We start from the raw sequence: 23,399 nt of genomic DNA, 5'->3' as shown, positions 1-23,399 counted from the left end.
GGAAATAGTTTTGCAATAATTATTATTGAAAAACAGTTTCCCATCGACCACAATACAACCAGAGTTTTACAATGTAGTTTCCCCTGAATCCTCTTTGCAGTCATTTAAGCAATGGATCAACCTACAACCATGGTCACATGTATTGGAAAATAATTATTCACACACATTTTGCCCCTCCCCACCCCTATGCAATGTTGTTAAAAAACATTCATCTGACACATGAAAGCGTCTTACCACTTGCCAACATTGAAAGGGGGAACGGGGATAGTGACACGTATTTAACAGTTACTATAATGGTGATAAATTCATGTTTTTAAGAGCGTTTCAACCCAAAATGTCCATGGTTGTACATTGTACAGCACTGTACATGTGCACATTGTATATCCAGCCATCTGACTTCTCTAATTCCTGAGATTGGAAAAGACACCACATTCGGTGTCATTGTATATCTGTAAAGAGTCATGATTCCTCTTTGTCTATTACTTTCTTTACAGACAAAAGCGGATATTTGCCAAGCAAGACATTAATTCACTGCTTGAAGACCTTGGAGTCAAGACTTCAGATCTTATGCCTAAAGGGGACTACAACATGAGAGTAAATCTCACAGGACCTGATGCTGCACCTTTTCCACCCTTCTTACCCCTTCACACATTTGACGACACAGAGTTTGATTGTCGTAATCCTACTGAGTGGCTGGAACTGGGTTTTGCTGATGGCAAGCAGCATCCAGTACCAGGGAAAGCCCTGTTGTCAAAAGATGATGATAAAAATGGAAGAGAATATGCATGGACAGATGTTGGGACACTAGACTATGATGCAGAAAAACAGTTGTTTCTAGTGCAGGTTGTTGGAACAGGAGGTCTTCAGCACAATGTTATACCAACAGAAAACGGAGTGGCAGAAAATGGTGTAGTTAATGGTGACGCTCACAATGAGGAACCAAAAAGAAAACATTCCAAACTTGAAGCCCAGCAGTTTTGGGTTCCGCGAATACAGCTTTTGTTTGCTGCAGAAGATCCAGTAAACTTTGCTGAAAGAGTAGCCAGGGCCTATGCTCTGCGCTGTGAAACTGAGGCATTATTGAGGTACAATCTGTATATTGATTGCATGCCAATGGATGGTGTGGTGAGGCTTGATCCAAGTTCTCTGGAGAGAATGACCACATGGGCCAAGGGAACCAGAACACTAAAGAATGACAAGAGGTAAAGTTGATTACATCAAGGCTCTGTTATGGACTAGGATGATTGGGAGGACAAGTACCAGTCAAAAGTGATATCCTGTCTTTGAGAATTGACTAAGCCTATGGTTTTTGTGGTGCATTGCTCCATGCTGATGTGACTGTTTTTTTCTTAGTTCTTATAATGCTTGTGGAAGTTTCTGATAGGATAATAAGAAACAGAACTTGTCATAAGTGTTTCAAATTTATTATTATCCCACCAGGGATAATAATAACAAGGATAATAACAGGGCTGCAAATATTAATCGTTCATCGGACATTGGCTGACCAAAATTTGCTCATGTCCGACAAAATCCCAAGTGTGGTCGGACATAATGTCCAGACAAAATCTTTTGATCGTAAATCATTTTACGGCAATAATGAATAAAATTCAACCTTTTGTTTTTGATGATGTCCGACCATGATGGTGTGTTAGTAGGACTAACACACCAAGTGAAAAAAATTACTCGCAACCCTGTAATAAATGTGTAGACTACTACATATTTGTCAAGCCAAGAGAGGTATTTGCATGTAGTCAAAAGGTGAACTCAACATGCAATGTATACATGTACAAGTATATTTTTTCCCTCGTTTTCTTGCTCATGCAAATAAGCTGTTGGTATAAAATAATTTGTTGTAGTAATGAAATGGTAATATTGTTTTTGTTGTGACACCATTTTTACAGCTTGGATGAACATGTACGTCTGTTGTGTAAAGAAATCCAAGTGGACTTTTCACGGAGCATGAACAGGATCACATTTGACAGGATTGTGAGCAGTAAACCAGAGACGTATCCCTTTGTAACTGTTCCACAAGCAGAGGAGGAGGTGATTCCTGAGCGAGGTACATGTAGGCCCCTTACATCATTAGAGCTGTATTACGTGAGGCAACCTGTCAAAATGATAGGTGGTAACCCCTTATGGACTAGCATCCCATTGTGGGGGAGTAACAATGCTCCTTTTCACTTCATGTTATGGTAATGGTTTTTGTATATAGCACATTTACAGAGCTCAATGTACTTCACAGTTAGCTTGGAATGCACTTCACATGTTAGTGAAACCTGAAGATACATGTAGGCTACAGCAGTGTGGGCTACTCTTGCCTGTAAAGTTCTTTCCGAATATTGACAACAGATGCATAAGATACATGAAGATAAACACTGGTTTAATGCAAACTCAGTCACATGGACGCCATGTTGGTGGGAGAGAAGAACACTACCCACAATTCCTAGCGATACATAAATTCTGGATATCTGGTTGTAATACTTCCGGAGCTAACATGAACATTACATCTCCTTCCTTCTAGTTGGAAACTCTCTATACAATGAATGAAACAACGATTAAAGTATACAGCCATAAGACAAATCGAATTAACGCGGTGACTGTTCACAGGTCTTAACTTCTCGACACTAATCAAAGTCAAACGAAAACAAATGTTATGTCTGAAAGCAAAGGCTTTCAGTTCAACGGTTACACCGTTATGGTGTACAGTTCTAACTTAAACTCAAACTATAAGTCTAGAATCTTCCGGGGGGTTCGCTTCGTGGTAGATCTGCGCAATGGTATCTGGTTCTCGGGATGAGAGGCATGAGTCTGACTCTCTGGAACAGGAGCAGAATTACTTGAGCTCGGCAGGCCAGTTTGGTCATGAGGAATTGTCACAACCTTCTGCCGCACAGGTTCCGGAGCATTCACAGTTGGGGCCACGGGCGGCAGCTCTTGTATGCACCCTTTGTCAATTGGAGAGCTGGAACCACTACCCTGAGACTCCGCATTGTCATAGTGGGTGGCTGGTTGCTTCAGACTCTTAAAGAATGAAGAATTCCTTGTAATGGTGTGGTTTTCACTTTCAGCTGTAATCATACTGCCCTTCTTGCTCACAACAGTCATGGGGGTAGGATCATAAACGGATCTGCTCTTTGATACAGAAAATGGTCTCTTAACTAGCACAGTTTCACCAGGAGAGATAGTACAAGGTTTCACATAGGCTTTGCTGTCAGCATGAGCTTTGATCTTGGACTTCTGTGAGGAGTCTCGTTCGCGGACGATCTCAGCTACAGGGTTTGCGTGGTTTGCCTGCGGTAGCTTGTTACGAACAGGACGCTTGAACAGCAATACAGCAGGAGCGACGCCAGTCGTTGCATGGGGCGTTGTGCGGTAATTGCGCAAAATTACTTGCAACTCCTTTCTCCAATTTTTCCCTTCTGCTTTGGCAGCCTTGATGCATTTCTTAAGAGTTTTCACGAACCTCTCAACTTCACCGTTAGCTCTCGGCCAAAGCGGGGTGACCTTGCGATGTCTAAAACCAAGAACATGGGCAAACTTGGCAAATTCTTCTCCGTTGAAGGGTGGACCATTATCTGACTTGACTACACTGGGAGTTCCAAATGTAGCAAACAACTGATCTAGCTTGGGTATAACGGCACTGGCAGACGTGGATGACACTGGTTCTACAAACGGAAATCTTGAATAGTCATCAACCAACAGGAGCAGGGTCTCACCGTCCACATGCGCAAAGTCAATGCTCACTTCATCAAACGGGTTGTCAGGTAATACAGACATTTGAAGCGGTTCCCTCTTGTAAATGGGGGTAACAACTTGACACCGTAAACAAGCCTTAACCTTTGTTTCCACCATCTTATACGTGCAAGGAAACCACACCTTCTCTCGCAGGAGGGCTCTCGTCTTAACTATGCCCAAATGGCCTTCATGAGCAATGTCAATGATTCGTTCTTGCAATGCAGCGGGTACTACAAGGCGATCAGATTTCAGCAAGACAGTGTCTGTGCAAGTTAACTGCTCCTTCACTTGTTCATAGCGTGACAGTTCAGATAGTGACCCACCATGTGGAGCTTTGTGCCAGCAGCCAGATTTGACGGCAGACATGACAGCTTGAAGCGCTGGATCCTTTGCAGTAGCAGATTCTATCTCAGACAGTGTGACTGCTTTTGGTACAGCATTCCTTGTGACAAAAGAAATGTGTTCCTCAGACTCTACTTCATAGTTGTGAGACTCTGGATCTCCAACTGGGTGTCTCGAAGCATAGTCGGCTGGGTTTGAAGCACCAGGGCGGTACTCCACAGTGAAGCTCCATAAGCCAGCGTTCAATCCTGGCTGACAGTTTGGAAGACGGGTTGTTGAACAGAGCCACGAGGGGCTTGTGGTCGGTGATGACCTTGAACTCCTTACCATAAACGAACAGATGGAAGCGTTTTATGGCCAAGTAGATCGATAAGGCTTCCTGGTCGATTTGCGGATACCTCGCTTGAGTGGGAGTTAGCGGGCAACTAGCGTAGTGCAGTGGTGTCACTTCTTTGGTCGACTCATCTTTTTGAGTCAAAACTGCACCTAGACCAACAGGACTACCATCAACAAAGATGGAAGTTGGTTTCTTGGGGCTGAAGTATCCCAGTGTCGTCTTGGTAGATAATGCTGCTTGGAGACTTTCAAAGGAAGACTGTTCCTCTTGTGTCCACTGCCACTTGATGCCGTCACATGTCAGCTGCCTGAGAGGCCTGGTTATCAGAGCAAAGTCCTTAATGAACCTTGAGCAGAACGCGGCAGAGCTGAGGAGGCTTCGCACTTCTGATACATTAGTTGGTGGGGCGACGCTTTGAAGTGCTTCGACTTTTCTTGGGTCAGGTGACATGCCCTTTTCAGAGAGTACATGGCCGAAGAAGAGCATGGTTGGAACACGGAACTGACACTTAGGTAAATTGATGGTTAGTCCATTCTCATGGAGTTGGTGGAATACTTGCCGTAGATGCTGGTCGTGAGTGTCCTTGTCAATACCTCCAACATAGATGTCACTCACTTTCTTCTGGAATACTTCTGCTGCGCATGAGATACCGAAGTTGAGGCGCCTGTAGCGAAACAGTCCGACGTGGGCGGAGAAGGTGGTTAGCGGCCTGGAGTCAGGGTGGAGTGGGATCTGGTGGTATCCTTGGTTAAGATCAATTTTGCTGAATACTTTGCACCCATTAAGGTCAGCCACTACATCATCGATGGTGGGAATGATGTGCCGCTCCCTGATAATGGCTTTGTTGAGTGAGCGCATGTCAACACAGATTCTAATTTCATTTGACTTTAGTGGCTTTGGTACAACCACAATCGGTGACACCCAAGGTGTTGGGCCTTCGGCACGCTCAATGATACCATCCTTCTCAAGGTATCCCAGCTTTTCTTCTACTTGCTTTCTGACGTGGAACGGAATGCGACGATGCGGCTGCGCGACTGGTCTGACAGATTCATCTACGTGAATGCGTACTGGTTCACCTTTGTATTCACCCATTCCATTCATTAGATTAGGGAAGTCCTTGAGGAAGTCTCGGGCACCGGAAGGTAAATCTTTAGGCGGGTGCTCAATTGTGCTTACAGCTTTGATTAGGTTTAACTTCTGAGATGTCATCCAGCTGAGTATGGAGCCTGATGAGCCTTCTGCAACATAGAATGTTTCTTCCGATGAGCAGTGATCACTGACAACGTTGGCCTTGAGCTTACCACAGAGGTCTAGAGGTTTGGCAGACATGTATGGATACACCTTGACATTGGTATTAGTCAGCTGTGGTTTTGGTTTCAGAGTGTCAAAGTCCCTTTTGCTTAAGATGTTTACTGTTGCCCCAGAATTGGCCATTATACGGATGGGTGTGTCCATAATCCTGACTTGAAAGATAGGTTTGGCGGTTTGGGGTTCCTGTGTGCCAATTTCAAAGGTATATTCTTCACTGTTGTCACTCTCAGCACCTGCTGGGGTTGAGATTTCGCCACCAGAGGGGGTCTTCTATGTCCACAAACCTTGCGCGATGCCTTTGTTGCCTGCCACCGGAGGGTTTTCTCAGTTGGGCAGGTTTAGAGCGAATAGGTTTACTTCGGCAAACCTTAGCAAAATGATTAAGTTTTTCGCAGTTCAGGCATCGTTTTCCTTGAGCCGGGCAGTTTCATTGATGTGGATAATTTCCACCGCATAAACCGCACTTAGTATTGCGAGAACCAGATCTTGGTGGGCGGTCAGAGCTCTCTTTATTCAGACCATCGGTTGTTTTGCTACGATTATCGCCAACCCAATGCGATTCCTGTCTTTGCATTTCACTGAATTGTCCGTCCGCGGTTTCCATTGCCCGAGCAGACTTGAGCAGGTTTTCTAAGTCGAGGTTTTGCTCGATCACTTTGCGGCTAAGACGAATTGATGAGGTACCTTGGATTATTTGCCGCTTTACTTCTAGGTCAGTATCAGCGAACTCACATTTTCCTGCCAGGAGTTGAAGACGGGTGTAAAACTCGGTGATATTTTCTCTGGACTTCTGCGTTTCCTGACGAAAGACATAAACATGGTGATCAACACACTTCTGAGGTTTCGAAGTAGTCGGTGAGCGCTTTGACGGCGATTTTGTACTCGTGACTTCCTTCGGGTGGATCTGGTACGGTAAGAGTTTCGAAAACATCGCAAGTTTCCTCTCCAACATAATGCAGTAGCATTGCTTTCTGTTGGGACGCCTTGGTAATGTTCATCGCTTTGAACATGTTATCCAAACGCTTGACATACTTCTCAAAACGGGTAGGTGCTGTGTCCCTCGGTTGAAGCTCAAATTCAGGAAAGGTCGGTAGGTTGATCGCTGCGGCCATGGTAGAAGAAGATGCCGCAGAGGACGGTGATGTTGCGGAAGACGGTGGAACTGATTCGGTAGATGAAGAACTAGCAGACATAAAACACAGTCGATCGGTAGGTTATCTTTGTCAATTCGGTGCTTCAAAATCGAAGATTTTCCTCTCCGATTAAAGCGATCCCATCCTCGTCGCCATTTGTAAAGTTCTTTCCGAATATTGACAACAGATGCATAAAATACATGAAGATAAACACTGGTTTAATGCAAACTCAGTCGCATGGACGCCATGTTGGTGGGAGAGAAGAACACTACCCACAATTCCTAGCTATACATAAATTCTGGATATCTGGTTGTAATACTTCCGGAGCTAACATGAACATTACATTGCCCTAGTGAGACATGTTTATGTAGTGGAGTCCTCAACATTATCATCATCATCATCATAATCATCATCTCAGGTGGAGCACAACGCATGGTGTAATCACCATCTTTACAGAACACATAGTGCTGCTAAGCGTGAAGAACATTTTCTTATATAATTGTGTTAGAGTGACATAAATTAATGCATATGTGGGATATAGGCTTTAAGTTGATATATGCTCAATCCATTCTGTACAATCATGTATCTTATCTCCTTTCTGTTGACAGCTCTTGTAAATGCATATGACATCTTTCTTGTATTCCATCTACATCTTCATCAGCTTCTTCAATCTTAATGTGCCACCCTGCCAGAATAAAATTTTTCTTCCAGACATTTACTTTAATGTAGTCCCGGGGCTGTCCATTGATATAAATGGGAGGTTACTTGACATATTTGGGTTGTTTCTGCCCTTCATGTGGAAATCTGTTTTATTCTCTGTTTTATTTATTTTTACTTAAGGTTTTCATCCAGATGTTCCTTCATATCCGTTTGATGAAAAGTTTGACAACTTTGCCTTCAACTGCTTGTTGACACGAGAGGAAGCCATTGTGGCAATGGCTAAAGTAAGATCTGAATGCAACAAGGTTGCCAGCATGTCTGTATTCCAAGTACCTGTCTCAAAAAGCATGAAACTTGAGGAGTTTGAACAGACCCAAGCTCAAGTTAGCACACAGGTACAGTGTATGCTCAGAAAACACAACTAAAACGATGTACAAGAATATGCGACAGCTTCAAACAAAGTGCTAAATGTACAATAAGTTTTTGTTGCATGTACTTACAGTGTATAGTAAGAAGGATTTGTTTATAGTTTGGTAGGAAGATCCTCACATAGTTATTCAAATTTGAGTCCAATGATGTATCCAACCATGTCAATGTATTAAATCATCTCCTGGGATGAATCTGAAAAGAATGTTCAAATAAAAAGTGGAAGTTAATACCACTTTCCTTTCTTCCATTAGTGAGAAAAGAAGGGAAACCAAAGATATGGGGCCAGTTTCTTAAAAGCCCCAGAAACTTTTCGGGCCTGCAAAGCCATTTTTAAATATCTGTATCTTAAGAAGTGTGTAGACCTGAAACTTTGTATGAAGGGAACCTCTGTTCATAGTAAAAATGTGTGAATAAAACAGCTCTGTAATGGTAAGGGTTTGGGATTTTACTATGGCTTTCCGGGTGCGAAAACTTTTCAGAACCTTCAGGAAATGGCCCCTGGTCTTTTTCCTCCTTGACCGATTTCCTCCTCATTTCCTCCCTTGTTTGCTTTATTCCAGGTGCAGATATTTTTGCGGGACAGTTGGCTAAACACCCTGAGGACCGCAATACGTAGCAGCTTGTTAGATGTGGGCAAAGGATGGTTTAACATGGAAGAAAGGAACTGGGAAGTGTACCAAATCTCCAAGCTGGCAAAATTTATGCAGTTGGTCAAATTTGCCATGCAGGTACAAATCATTTTGCATTAGTTTTAGGGTCTATGTAGGCTGCTAAGAAAATAATAATATCAGTCCTTTCAGACTTATGCTCTTCAACCTAGCTGATAGCAATCCTAAAACAAGTACAATATTATTAGTCTTGACAATGTGCTACGTGTGTGCCTGATGGGCAATTGAAACCTGAAGTAAGTCCTGTCATGTTTTTGCATGCTCGGCCGACAGTGTTTTTTCCGGTCGTAAAGCTGTTGTTATCCATTTATTGCGCTGGTTCTTCACGAATAAAAGGCCCTAAGAAGGTAAACTTAAGGCATAATATTATGAGGTGAGAACACCATAAACTGGAACACTTCTAGATTTTCAAAATCTTGAATTCTTCCAGTTTATGGTGGTTTTAAAATTTTTCCAATGCAAACTTCTTATTTTAAGTCGTTAAAACATATTGATTGAGTTTAAGTTAAAAGTGACCTCAAGGAAGAATTTTTAGGTTCAGATCCAGCCCCCACCCAGGTTTCTCAAGCCATTAAACCCCCCCCCCCCCCCCCCATGAGAATTTACAGTTTGCCATCCGCCGGGGTTGTATTTTTTTCTGGAATAACCCACTCACTGGTACCCATTTATACACCTGGGTGTTGAGAGGCACTATACTTTGAGAGTAAAGTATCTTGCCCAAGAACACAACACAATGTCCACAGCAAGGGCTCAAACCAGGACTGCTCATTCCAGAGTCCAGCATGCTAACCATTGGGCTTCATTAATTAACCCCCATCTTGAAACTGTGTGACATAACTGTTGCCTTTCTCCTTGTGTCTGTTAGGATTCACTGCGTTACTTAGTGCAGGACTCCTTGGCTGCCTTTACTCAGATGATCCAGGATGCCACATATAGTGTGGTGGACCTAGCGGAAGACTTTGATTGGGGATCAGATATCATAAATAGCAATTACAAGTAAGCATTTGTAAGATAAATCATTACATGCAATTGTTTGAGTAAATCATCCACAATGCTGGAAAACACAGGAAGAGATTGTAGAGACAATAAACGAGAGGTTCCATCTCCTGCATCTTCACTGTAATGGTCAGTAGGGGACATTAAAGAGCCCACACAGTAATCGTAAAGAGTAGGGCAAAAAGTTCCTGATGTTGTGTTCTGCCCTTTGCCAGTTGTTCTGTCAAGGTTGGGGTGGGAAATACTCCGAGCTATTAGCTAATTTAAGGTACTCTAAAAATCCGAGGGTAAACGAAGTACTTGTCAAACCAGACTGAGAGTCAAGGGATTTAAAAACTTTTCAAGTGTTCTTCTGTGGTTAAGTAAGCTGATAAACCAATACTACCAAAGGGAGGTTTAAGAGGGTAGGAGTTCCTGGTGTTGTGGTCTGGTCTTTGCCCATCGTGCTGTGTACTGATGAAATGCTGTATAAGCTACTCTGAAATCCGAGGGTAAAAAACATGATGATGATGATGACGATGTCTGACTTATCTAGGGTTCAAGTTATTGGGATACAACTGTATTAAAAAAGTCTCTGAGTTAGAAAGCTGCGTAAAAAAATAACAACCGTAAATCAACTTATTTACAGACCCAAGAAGAATGCCCTGTTCATGTTGGACCTAACAATGGAGAAGACAGGAGTACAGTACAACACAGACCTAGAGAGCTTTGGTCGTGTGGTGATTACATTGTTTGACAAGGGTATCACCTGTACAAAGAATGTACCACAGCTGGAGAAGGTGGTGATTGAAGGGTTATTCTGGAGTGGTACACCTCTTCTTGAGTCTGTCGGTGAGAACGAACCTGAGGTAGTGAAGCTGAGGGAGACTGTAAGGCATGCAATTAAACAGTCTCTCATTCCTCTGAGGGCTTACGCTAAACAGTATGAACAGTACCTTGAGCTGTACAACCTGGACATAAACCAGTACCTCATGTGAGTAGCTTTCTTGTAAATCATGTCTTCAGTAAAGTGTTTTCTCTATTGACATCATGTTAAGTCAAGTCAATTCGAGCTAGCGTTTCATCATATTTCCAAACACATCAAAGTTTGTCAAAAATACTCTGCTGCCTGCCCTATTTTAAACTCTTATTAGGGGTATCAAATGGTCTTTGCGAGCATTTGCAAGCATGCAAGCAGAGCGTTTTTTTTTTTGCGAGCACAAGCATTGACAAAAAATAGCCTTGTGAGCAACATTCAAAACGCTAGCTCCACTAAAACCCCAGCATGCGAGCACTTGCAAAAACATGCAACCACGAGCAAACGAGCACCCACTGAAATTTTGCGAGCATCAGAGCAGAAGCCTAATGTTGCAAGCACTGTAAAATTTTGATAGACCATTCATGACCCCTCTTATTGGTGTCACTTCGTAGTTCGTCAAAAATACCGTCTGCTGTTCGACCTATTTTTAGCTCTCTTATTGGTGTTTGAAAATGTGATGAATCACTCTCGTTGCTCCTTTTAATTTCTAACCTCTAAATTATCATTTTAGTGAGTATGATTCTCAAGAGCGATCAGCTTCAGAAGTGAAGCAGGAGATTGAGCGACATCTAAAAGACAAAGAGACTTTGGAAAACTCTCTGCCATCAAGCATTGTGATTGGTCCATACTGGATTTCAACTGAAGGAGTCAGGCAGGCACTTGCAAAGAAATGCAAAGCACTGGCAAGTGCAGTTATTGAGTTGCTGGCCAAGAAACTTCGCAAACAGGCCGATATGGTGGGTAATACTTGAATTGATTTGGTGTCATTTAGGGCAAAGTCATTAATTCTACTAACAGCTGTGTTATATACATCTAACATGAATATAATGTACATGTATTTACTTTGGAGAAGTTTGAGGGGGTAACTACTACACTTAAGCTATGGGGGATCTGAAGCTGTCAGTGAATTTATGAATCAGAACAATTCTGTTACACCTGAAGGAGGAAGATAGGGAGATTTGCCATAAGGGGATCCATCAAGTGTTATTATGGAGCAGGGCTGTCATTAAGTTTTTATGCAGCCGTTACGTTGAAGTTATCACCCGTAGCATTTCATTCTCAATGCAAGTGTAATGTAACACCAATCAACATTGACACCCGCAACATTAGAGCGGTTTTCACTTGAGTGTCGAAATTAATTCTCGTTTGCTTTGGTTTTGCATTACTACACTTAGTGGTTAGCTCAAAAAACTCGCACCACTTTCTCGACCAATCAGAAGTAAAACCAAAACCAATTGTGACTCGTTCGCACACGTTTCTCCGTGCTTCGTGCCTGCTGCATGGTTCACTGGATTGTCTGTATCCTTTGTGATTGGGCAGAGTGATTACCTTGGTTTTTGTTTTACGACACTCAATTGAAAACTGCTCTAAGTGAGCTCAGCTGTACCAGGTGTTATGGGTTATGGCCCTTAATGACAGCCCTGATGGAGTGTCAGGAAAAGAAATTTTCAAAAACAGTTCATTTGTGGATGCTGAGATTTTAATAAGATTTCACTTTACATCATTTCATTTACTGTCAACAGTATTTTCATGTATTAGAACACGGATGTTGGCCTTGATTAAACGGGGATCCTTTATTTTTGGTTGTCCGAATACAAATTTCTTTATAGCAGAAACCAAAGTGGTTATGTTTTCATTGTGCAGGTTTGTGAGGAGTTCAAGGCCATTGCACGGCAATTATATGACAAACCAAACAGCATTGAAGAGCTGGCAGAACAAAGAGAATACATGAAGCAAATTCCAGAACAGCTGAAGAAGAATCAGGAACTGATCGATAAGGCCATGGTAGACTATGAACTGATTGAGGAGTTCAATTACAATATATCAGCCGAGGACTTTAATGCTAAGTGAGTACGAATGAAGAATATTTCTAGAGGTGAATTGTGTAAGCCAAAGTGAAAATGTTTGTCCTTAGCCGTGCTAGTTCAGGAAAATCCACTGAATGCAAACAAGCAATCTATAAAAGCTTTTAAACAAGCAAACAAAGAAACAAACATGCAGATCAACCGTTAAAGAACATTACGGGAAAGTGTCACTTTCTGTCGAGCATACAAGTTGAGTTTGGGTCCAACATTCTTACCTATTTACACAAACAATTTTTGTCAAACACTTGTAACATGCACACATTGCAAAGACAATTGCAGAAGAAATTCCGCGTTCCGTGTTAGGCGAGTTTACATGTAACTTACAGGGACAGTAGAGCAGTATTCTACGTTTCAGAACGTAATATATTCAGTTACAGAATGCTTTGCAGTTATTACTTTTTGTGCAAAATACTTTAGTAAAGTATTATTAGGAGATTTTCTCCACACATTAACATATCGTTTTGTTTTAAAGTCATGTAATGATAGCAGTTACCTTGGATATACTATAATGACCGTGTTAAAATGCCTCCGTTTTCTCAACCAGGTGGACATGTATCGGCTGGCCTCATAAAATCCAGCTACAGATGGAAGCAACAGAAGCCAGCCTTGAAGCAGATGAGGAAAGATTCCAGAAGAACCTGTTAGCAGACCAGAACACATTCCAGGACAGGCTGGACTCGCTGAATATGGCTGTAGCTGGATTTGCTGCTCACACAGACCTCAGTAAATCACACGAAGTGGCGAACGAGGTACGCCGGCTCACTAAACAGCTCAAGGAATGTCAGACGCTCGCTACTACATACAACAACAGGGAGAGACTGTTTGGGCTGCCTGTCACGTCTGTAAGTTGCTTTTATTTGTTTAAGGCTCTTTCTGTTGCTTTCAGTTTGCAAATACCGGACAGAGATGAGATAAAACTTAAGAAATAAAAGATAATACTGTCCCAAAATAGAATGAACTGCGAACGAAAGTAAAACAATATGTGGAATGAAGCCCTCTTAAGACATTTGCTAATACCTTTTGTCCTGTGCGTTATACTTCCAACTGCTCCAATTTACTTGCGCTAGCCTACCAAGATAAAGTGAGAATGAGTTGACAAATTTCCGGACTACCTTATTATAGGATATTCTCGCTTGTGTAAATTAAGGTATTTGAAATTAACGCAACTTAAATTAACGCGAATGGAATGGAAAATTACTTCCCAATAAAGAAAATTAACGCGAAAGAGGGGGCAACATTTCAAAATGAAGGAAATTAACGCGACGTACACAAAGAAAAACACTTGTGGAGACAACAGGAACAAGTTTATTTCAACACTAGGGGTATAATCCGAGACGGAAACAATGTTCGTGATACTAAACCCAAACGCATGGGTTAAGCGATGGAATCTGACCGCTTCGAGAGTCCACCCTGATGAAAAAATGCTTTTTCCTAGGAGATAAGAACGTCTGGACTGTATCGAGAAATTGGGGCCAAAATAATGGAAATTAAGGTCGCGGAAATCAACGCTCCACTTAGTTAACGGCGCGGAAATTAACGTTAACAAAAATTAACGCGACTTAAATTTACGCGAAATTTTGAAATTCGCGTTAACTTCATGAAGCGTTGATTTCCTATAATAAGGTATAAAGAAAAAGAGAAACACGACAAAAAGGAGGAAAGCGGTGGCTAAGGTGTGGGTTTGTTTCTACTGTCAATGACTGTTTGCAGTCCATACTTTCTCAACAAACTGAGCCACGATACAAGCTGTAAGCATTGTATGCATCTGAAAAGTTCCTCCAATCTTATTTAATCTTAAGAACGACTGGCAAAAAATGAAAGTTCCATTTTCGGACTCATGTATAACTTTCTCTCTAATTTCCAACAGTATGACAAGCTGGGACGCTTGATCAAGGACTTTGAGCCATTCAAGAACATGTGGCTGACAGCTTCTGACTGGCAGAAGTGGTACGACAGTTGGATGAATGATCCTCTCACTACAATCGACGCAGAACAACTGGAACAGAATGTGAACAATGCATTCAAAACCATCTTCAAGTGTGTTAAACATTTCAAGGAGATCCCTGCCTGCCAGGAAGTGGCCCAGGAAGTCAAGGAAAAGATTGAAAACTTCAAGCCGTATATTCCACTCATTCAGGGCTTGAGGAATCCTGGAATGCGAAGCAGACATTGGGAACAGGTATGAAAATGGATAAAGGGTTGCGTTAGCTTTGTTTTTTCTGCGTAACCAAATCAGATACTAAGTATACAGCTTACTTGCAAAAAAGTTCTGACGTTTAATTTTCGGACACTTTTTATCTAATTTGGGGGGGTTGGGACGAGAGGACGGCTGACATTTCAGACTAACATTTCCTTGAATACATTTAAAAAGTACGTACTTAACAGTTTTATACCGTAATTATTTTCGGACACTTTTTATGTCCAAAATTAATTGCAAGTTATGAACTCGATTTATGCCTTGCTTTTGAGTGGTAACCCTCAAATAATGCACTAGTGAGATAATTTTAAGACGGAATTTCGACTCAAACCGTGCGGATCTTTCAGTGCGAAAATGGAAATGGCGTTGGATATATGTAGTGAATTCTCCAACAAATACAACCCCTGCTAGCTTGATATTAACTATGCGTAACTTCTTTTTTTATTTTCAGTTGTCCAAGGAGCTCGGTTTTCCTATTGTGGCAAACGCACAGCTAACATTTACAAAGTGCCTGGAAATGAAGCTACAAGATCACATTGAGGTTATTGCTAAAGTAGCGGAGATTGCTGGCAAAGAATACTCCATTGAACAGGTAAATAATATGCTATGATTTCAAATGTACAAAGTTACGTCCAAATCAGGCCAGCTATGTTTGGATGGGAACATACCCTCACACGAAACATGCACAATAATTGCAAAGTGTTTTAGAACTACCAAACTGAGATTAGAAGCAGATAAAACTTTTAAGCGACTTTCGTTTTACCACAGTGGCATGTATTTGACCTTAAGCTCTTTAAGCGAACACTGTCGATTGATATGTAATTTTAAGTACGTTCTTGACAAAGACATCTCAATAAACGACATTATTTTGCCTGTTCATTTTCTCGCTTGTTTGGTTGATCTCAACAAGGATACGCCAACAACTATTTTCGGTTTTACCAGCTAATGTTCGTGCTTCGGCGAAAATTTTCAATGGACTTAAATCGTGTAATGTTCCCTTCATCAGGCGCTTGACAAGATGGAGTCCGAATGGAAACCAGTCATGCTCGAGGTTATGCCATATAAGGAAACAGGCACGTTCATCATGAAAGTCAGTGACGACTGCTCACAGCTATTGGACGATCATATTGTCATGGCACAGAGCATGTCGTTTTCACCGTACAAGAAGCCATTCGAAGAACGCATAACCACGTGGGAAAGCAAGCTGGTGATGACCCAGGATGTGATGGACGAGTGGCTTCAGTGTCAGCGCGCGTGGCTGTATTTGGAACCCATCTTCAGCTCCGAGGACATTAACCGGCAGTTACCTGTTGAAAGCAAGCGATACCAGACAATGGAGAGGATATGGAGAAAAGTGATGAACAGTGCTAAGGGAAATCCTCAGGTGCGAAAAACAATAGTTTGTGTCGAGTGGAAACAACGTTTTTATTTGTCGGTGGTTTTCTGTAGAACGTTTCCGCATTCCACTCCAGTGCGTACGAACAATTGGACCAGAACGAGGTTGGGTGGATATTTTCATACGTTTCTTGTATTTTTGACCACCCTAACCTCGTCGCCATTGTTTGTTGGAATGCAGGAAAGGACTATTAAGTGTTGTGCTGTGCCCAGTTGTTCTAAGGGTGGATAACGCTATCCACCAGATAAAACGCTATCCAGCGGAGCAACAAAACATACTACGCTGTCCACCGAATAGTCATTTATCCGGTGGATAGCGCTTTCCACCCTTTGAACAACTGGGGCCTGGCCAATAAATTTCAAATATAAATGTCACAGTTAGTAAACCAATGTGAACTCCAAGCAAAAACGTGCAACCGCGCTCCAAGTGCGCCGCAATGCACGTTCGATGTTTTTTAAGTTGTTTCTCTCGTCTTCTTAGGCCGTTCTACTGTCCTCGTGTATGATAAATGCAATCATAACCATTCATTGATGTATTTTCAGGTTATCTCTCTTTGTCCAGATGCTAGGCTACTGGAAAGTCTTCGTGAATGCAACAAACTGCTAGAACAGGTGAGAACATTGGAACATTTCAATTTACTTCTCTTCTTGCTTGCATGTTCGGATTTGTTTCTAAAGATTTATTGTGGATTTTTTTTTAAATTATCAGGTTCAAAAGGGACTCAGTGAATACCTGGAGACCAAACGTTCAGCCTTTCCGAGATTCTACTTCCTGTCAGATGACGAACTTCTCGAGATTCTGTCTCAGACTAAAGATCCTACTGCTGTTCAGCCTCATTTGCGAAAATGCTTTGAGAATATTGCCAAGGTACGTTATTATCGGCTATTTCTCTGATTAAAGATGCAGAAAAAAGCAATTCTAGTGTTTTGCAAGTTATAGTGTGTTTCACATGTGGCAGATCAAGTGAAGAGAACAAAATGTGTTGAAACCCCAACGGCAATATACTTATTCAATTTTCTTTAAGTTTGCCCAATACCAATTTGATAAATAAATCATAAACATATTTAGCACATATTAGGGTCGCGTATAACAGCCTTTGCAAGCAAGGTCTCATTAATATGAATGGCTCGCTTTCTTTTGAGAGAACAAACGAAAGGAACAATGCCACAGCCCCGAAGGACCAGGGAGGACCAGTAGAATTACAGGCTTTACGAGAGCTGCTACATATACTACTGCAAATTAGCGTAAATTTTCAGTTAAGTTTTAACTTCTCCTAACGCAAACATTCAAGTGATAAGAATAAATAACTTTTCTCTGAGTCAAGGCCCCTTTTTAAAATTTATACGTGTATAAATAAAGTTGTTGTATTGTATTGTATTGTAAGAAATACTGTGCACTTTAAAAAATGCATAGAGTCCCATAAAGAGAATTTTTATTTTGACATCAAGGTGTGAGGGGTTAAACTATTACTCTAAATGGCGTTTATGCAGTGAGGACGTATCCCATTACTATCTGTTTTTTGTAAAATTGTTTGACTTATCTAAGATTGATTTTTTTGTCATGTCTAGCTTGCATTCGAGGAAGACTTGCGTATCTCATCTATGTTCTCTGGCGAGGGAGAATGCGTCCCATTCAGCAACACTCTGTATCCAACAGGGAATGTAGAGGACTGGTTGCTGGAAGTGGAAAACACCATGAGAGGAAGTTTACGAAAGATCATAAACAGAGCTTTGTTAACATATCCCGATGTAAGTTGTCATATGCAGAGGCGCCCGTAGTTTTACAGGGATCGTACGGATACGTGTGTCTCACACATTTTAAAGGGGCAGTATCACCAAGATTTAGTGAAAATTCCATGAAGGTGTTGGTATGAATTGTCAATCCACTCATAGTGGCCTGGCTTTGCTAAAACGTACTTAACAAGTCCTGAAAATTGTTAAAACGTGGTTTGGGAACAGTCTGGTAGGAAAGTAGTAGCCTAAAACTTGAAAACGTCGGCAAATTTGACAGTTTACTTGGAAAAAAATTTCTTAAAACCCACATAGAAATCTTGGAGAATGATTTCATGCCTTTCTTTTGTTGTTCAAAGTTTTTTTTGCTTTAACAGTGAGAACATCATCATAGTTTCAGAATATTTTACACGAAAACTTTGAAGATTTCTCGTGACACTGCCCCTTTAAGTTTTAGTAGTCCAGGACTAAATATCCTGGAAAGACAGGATCCGTCATGGAAGTCCATGGAACATGAGCAAAAGAAAAATAAAACGCTCCAATTCACGGATTTGCTTAAAATGTTTGTCAACACATATGGAAAAGTCATACAATTTTTTAGAACTAAAGTGGGTGGGGAGAGGCCTTATGCGTCCAATGACCCTACAAGGACTGATAATGAAAGTGGGTGGGGAGGTTAGGGGGTTTGACCCTTTTACTGATGTTATCTGTGTTTTGTGACAGACTCCTCGTACAGAGTGGGTGTTACAGTGGCCTGGTCAGGTAGTGATTGCCGGTTGTCAGACTCATTGGACAAAAGAAGTGTCTGAAGCACTGGTTGAAAACAAGATTGACGAACTTTATAAGGCCTTGATGGCTCAGGTAAGCGGGTTTTGTTTCGTTTGAGGTACAAAACGGTCTTAGCATTTTTTTTCTGTGCTTTACGTGATTGATGACCACCTGCGAACACCTGCTATTTTTGGGCCACTTCCAGGCTGTTTATGAACGGAAGGTTAAGGGAAGAAACTTAAGCGAGAAAGTGGCCCATACGAAGTGCAGTACGAAACAGAAAGATACGAACGCCTTTGTTCGGCGTCTTTTGCGAACTGCTTGGGTCTTGAAAAAAACAATGCTTTGAACAACAGAAGTTATGCTCATTAGGTTTTTTTTGCCAACTGAGGAGGGGAAAACTAGATGTAAAGTGAAATCTATCGCAGAATGAGTGATTCTAATTGTTGTGCTTTTTTTTCTTTATTAGCTTAGCGATTTAGTTACCCTGGTGAGAGGAAACCTTAGCAAACTTGCACGGATGATTCTTGGAGCTCTTATTGTTATTGAGGTAAGCTAAGCGTCACTAGAAAAAAACGTTTTAAAGGTGCTATTGAGCTAGCAGTGGCCTGTCTTTTGCCGACTGCTTGTTTTCTTCACCACATGCTGCAAGCCTAGTGTTCATTTATAATGGCGGAGCAATGCTGCTTTCTTTGATACAGTTGTTACATTGCATGAATTCTATAATTCTGTAAATTAACTGCCTTGGGGTTTCTGTACAATACAACGTAGCATCAGTGAAGCGTGCAAGGCTGAACTACGTTTTGTAATCAGTCATATTTATTTATCTCCAGGTCCATGCGTGTGATGTGGTTGCAAAGATGATCGCAGAGAATGTGAAGAATGTGAATGATTTTGAGTGGATCAGCCAGTTAAGGCAAGTCTGCATTTCACTGTGGGTTCGTACATGTAGTTGACAATAAAGCTAGAAGTAAGAGATTTCTACAAGCAAATGGTGAACGAGGCGTAACTGAGTTGACTAAATTTGCTCGTAAAAAGCGACAACAAGTCTAAAATTGTTTCATAAACCTCTCACTCTTCAGGTACTACTGGGAAGATGACATGATTATCCGCGCAGTGAATGCACAGTTTGATTATGGCTACGAGTACCTTGGCAACACAGGTCGGTTGGTCATCACCCCCCTGACAGATCGCTGTTATCTTACACTTACTGGAGCGCTGCATCTGAAATTCGGAGGGGCACCTGCTGGGCCTGCCGGCACAGGCAAGACAGAAACCACAAAGGTGCGTATCAGTTGTTCCACTTCAATTTATCGTCAGTTGTTTCTCGGCAACAATCTCGTACCTCGAGTCTACGTTTCTTACTGTGCAAGCTTCACGAAACAAACGACTCTCGAAAGTTCCTTTGCAGGATCGATTTTGATTGGTTTTGAAAGAAAAAAAAATTGCCGGAAATAAAACACCAAGAAGTTCGTTGGTCATGTGAAGCTGGCTCTGCAATTCAACCGGAAGTCCGATATTTTCGAGCTTCCAATCAGAACTTTCCAGGGTCGCTCGTTTCCCGACCGCTGGTCATGGGAACGAATACCCTGGGCACGAGGATAACAGAAGGAATAATAGAAGGAGAAGGAAGGAATAATGGTTTTACTGTTTGAAGGTATAGGACAACACGAGGGTGCGTGTCACCTTTTTCTAAGTCTTTAATTTCTTGTTTGTTATGTTTGCAGGATTTGGGTAAAGCTATGGCTGTTCAGTGTGTCGTGTTCAACTGTTCTGATCAGTTGGATTTTATGGCCATGGGCAAGTTCTTCAAGGGTTTGGCAAGGTACTGGACTAACTTCATGTAATGTAAAGATGGTATTTTATAATCATGAAATGTAAGGTTTTATTGACTGTTTCAAGTTGTGTGGAATTTTCATGTGGCAATGGAGAACGATAGCACTGATGTAACGAGAAGATTTTAGATTTTAGATTTTTATTATTTCACACTATTTACAGCAATTAAACAATATTAACACTATTTACAGAAAATGCAATGAATTTTTGCGACTTTTACAAAGCTTACTCAAATTCTTCAGTATATTTAAATTTCTTTTACTGTAGTTGCCCTGAAGACACTTTTAACCATTGATTTGAGAGTATCTATGTTTATTCCTCCATTCTCTTTAGCGCCGGTGCCTGGGCCTGTTTTGACGAGTTTAATCGTATAGACGTGGAAGTGTTATCAGTGGTGGCTCAGCAGATTTCCACCATTCAACAAGCTTTGGAAGCAAGGGTTTGTAGGATTTCTTCTTGTTTATTTGCGTTCTTGTAGTAAAGAATTCAAGCTACATGTACGTTTTAATACAGGATCCTGCTAAAATTAAACGTACCATTTTTATGTTCTGCAGTTTGCTTAAGTCAAGAGGTTAAACGGCTCAAATGTCGTTAGAAAAAAACTCAGTCTGCCAAAAATAAATTGGTTCTTAGTTGGTAGAGAGGCATTTACTCTTATAACGTAGTCAACGGAAGTGTTCTGCTGTTTCCTTTTTCAATCGTTTGGCAATGGTTTTCCTTCCCAATTCTGTAACATCTTGAATTTTTTTTTTTTTTTTTTTTATTTTTATTTTGGCTTCCTTTAAACTTGTTGGGGCGTTCCCCCCGATTTTGCTAACAACTCGGGACGCACCAAACCATAGCTAAGTGTAATGACCACATTAAACATTGTATTGTACTTGCACGTTTTTTGTCTGAAATGTGGCTGTTGTCTTGCCGAGAAAAAGTGGTCAAGCTGCTATTAAATACCGCAACTTTGTCGAACGAATGTGAAGTACTTACATTTTATAAATGATAATGCCTCTACTTAACTATCCTTTTTTGTTTGTAGGTTGAACGCTTCATGTTTGAAGGTGTTGAACTTTCGCTGAGACCTAGTTGTGCTGTGTTTATTACAATGAATCCTGGGTATGCAGGAAGAACAGAACTGCCTGACAATCTCAAGGTAATAAGATAATCCAAACATGCCATTTCGTGTGAAGTATTGATCACTATGTAGTATATGCCAATTTTCATATACTTGTTTATTTCTTCAGGCTTTGTTCCGTCCTGTTGCTATGATGGTTCCTGACTATGCGTTGATTGCTGAGATCAGTTTGTTCTCGTTCGGTTTTTCGGAAGCTAAAGCTTTGGCCAAAAAGATAACCACCACATTCAAACTGTCATCAGAACAACTCAGTTCACAGGTTTGTAGGGGAAAGGCTTGTTATCACAGAATTTAAAATGCCGTACATTACTTGCAAACTTCGCACGATTTTAATTTCGGACAAAAAAGTGTCCGAAGATAAAACCGTCCGAAATTTTTAAGCGTCCAACTTTTTACAGTACCGTTTTAACGGTTTTAGATACACAGCCGGCGGGCAAACAAACCCGATGATACCCTCGTCCCCCCTATTTTAATTTTTTTTTGTGTCGACTGCTGACAAGGAGGGGAATATGAGAAGGAAAAAGAAAAGCGTCATCCTTCGCGTCTTAATTTTCGCATAAGAGACGACTGGGGATGAGTCAGCGATGATACAAGGAAGGGTTCTGAAAGGACAGAACTAGTGGACACTTTGTGCTCCGAAGCTGTTGGTTTCCTTTATGGAGCGATCTACAGTTGAGACAAAGCCTGAGATATCTAACGGCTTGATAGTATTTGTGTTATTTTCGCGACGAAGTATCTGTAAAGCCTTGAGGATGTTTCAGCAAAGTGTCTGAAATTTTTCCGAAATTTGTCCGAAATGATTAAAAAGTGTCTGAAAATTTAACGTCCGAAATAAAATGTCCGAAATTTTTTTGTACGTAATGTTATGTATAACCGGAAGCTGTCTTGTATATTTTGCAATGTATGGAGAATAGTTCCGCAAAGAAAGAGTCAATATAATTCTATTATACAATTGTACTAATAACTGTCCCCTGTTACAGGATCACTACGACTTTGGTATGCGAGCTGTGAAAACTGTCATATCAGCTGCCGGTAACCTGAAGAGAGAAAACCCCGAAATGAGTGAGGTAATGAAAATTTCAGTTTCTGTAAAGGATTCTACGTACAGTCTTCAAGGCTTCTCCAACAAACTTTGCCTGATTGTTTTGAGTCATTGATATTTTGTTCTTGTCCTTCCCAGGAACTCATTGTCTTACGTGCTATTCGAGATGTGAACGTACCGAAGTTCTTGCAAGACGATCTGAAGCTGTTCCGTGGAATTGTGTCTGATCTCTTCCCTAAAGTCGAGTAAGTAGTAGCCTAAAGGATATAAAATTCCAGGAATAATTGCCGTGACTCAAGTACTCACTAGAATTCTAATACCCATGCCTTTGCTGAGAGCAGCTTATTGAATAATTATTAATAATAATTAAAAATTATAAAAATAATAATTAAAAGTCGAGCGGCCATTTTGAGTTTTATTTTCCGCGTGACGTCATTAATAAAATATTCAAATGACCCTCGGCTATTTGTAGATCTTTTTTTCGTCGGGCGCTGAATATTTTACTCGTATTGCGGAAGTAAATATTCATGGTGTCTCCTTAGGGTGTATAACGCGCCTTTTCCATAGAAATATGCTCAAAAGCGCGTTTCAATGCTATAAACATTAAAAAGCAAATAAAAAACTCAACGTAAGTAGTTTAAGGTCAAAATAAATAACGCTAAAAATTTTAAATAAAACACCTGATAATTACATAAAAGGTTAAAAATATTACATATCAAAAGCAAGTCTAAAAAGATGCGTTTTAAGTAAAGATTTGAAATTGTCCTCATGACGGAAGTGAAGGGGCAGATCGTTCCATAAGTAAGGAGC

General features: G+C 41.0%; 1 protein-coding gene across 3 annotated transcripts in view; it reads left to right on the top strand.

Moving 5' to 3' along the window:
- LOC144643691 (dynein axonemal heavy chain 1-like) overlaps window positions 1-23,399 on the top strand; it is a 67,659-nt gene that overhangs the window by 4,858 nt on the left and 39,402 nt on the right. For all 3 annotated transcript variants that reach the window (XM_078503014.1, XM_078503013.1, XM_078503015.1), the window contains exons 5-29: window positions 495-1,202; window positions 1,902-2,059; window positions 7,699-7,913; window positions 8,508-8,675; window positions 9,481-9,611; window positions 10,240-10,584; window positions 11,141-11,366; window positions 12,274-12,476; window positions 13,039-13,336; window positions 14,362-14,673; window positions 15,143-15,283; window positions 15,698-16,075; window positions 16,630-16,698; window positions 16,796-16,954; window positions 17,656-17,835; window positions 18,541-18,678; window positions 19,055-19,135; window positions 19,419-19,501; window positions 19,668-19,869; window positions 20,313-20,410; window positions 20,755-20,860; window positions 21,452-21,565; window positions 21,657-21,806; window positions 22,528-22,614; window positions 22,728-22,834. In XM_078503014.1, the coding sequence (XP_078359140.1) occupies window positions 495-1,202; window positions 1,902-2,059; window positions 7,699-7,913; window positions 8,508-8,675; window positions 9,481-9,611; window positions 10,240-10,584; window positions 11,141-11,366; window positions 12,274-12,476; window positions 13,039-13,336; window positions 14,362-14,673; window positions 15,143-15,283; window positions 15,698-16,075; window positions 16,630-16,698; window positions 16,796-16,954; window positions 17,656-17,835; window positions 18,541-18,678; window positions 19,055-19,135; window positions 19,419-19,501; window positions 19,668-19,869; window positions 20,313-20,410; window positions 20,755-20,860; window positions 21,452-21,565; window positions 21,657-21,806; window positions 22,528-22,614; window positions 22,728-22,834 (4,857 nt within the window). The remainder of the gene's footprint in view (window positions 1-494; window positions 1,203-1,901; window positions 2,060-7,698; window positions 7,914-8,507; window positions 8,676-9,480; window positions 9,612-10,239; window positions 10,585-11,140; window positions 11,367-12,273; window positions 12,477-13,038; window positions 13,337-14,361; window positions 14,674-15,142; window positions 15,284-15,697; window positions 16,076-16,629; window positions 16,699-16,795; window positions 16,955-17,655; window positions 17,836-18,540; window positions 18,679-19,054; window positions 19,136-19,418; window positions 19,502-19,667; window positions 19,870-20,312; window positions 20,411-20,754; window positions 20,861-21,451; window positions 21,566-21,656; window positions 21,807-22,527; window positions 22,615-22,727; window positions 22,835-23,399) is intronic.

Source organism: Oculina patagonica, chromosome 2 (genome assembly GCF_052425735.1).
Source record: "Oculina patagonica isolate OP01 chromosome 2, crgOcupat, whole genome shotgun sequence".
Classification (NCBI taxonomy): Eukaryota; Metazoa; Cnidaria; class Anthozoa; order Scleractinia; family Oculinidae; genus Oculina; species Oculina patagonica.
The sequence above is the reverse complement of the archived record's forward strand: the minus strand, read 5'-3'. Positions and strand labels throughout refer to the sequence as shown.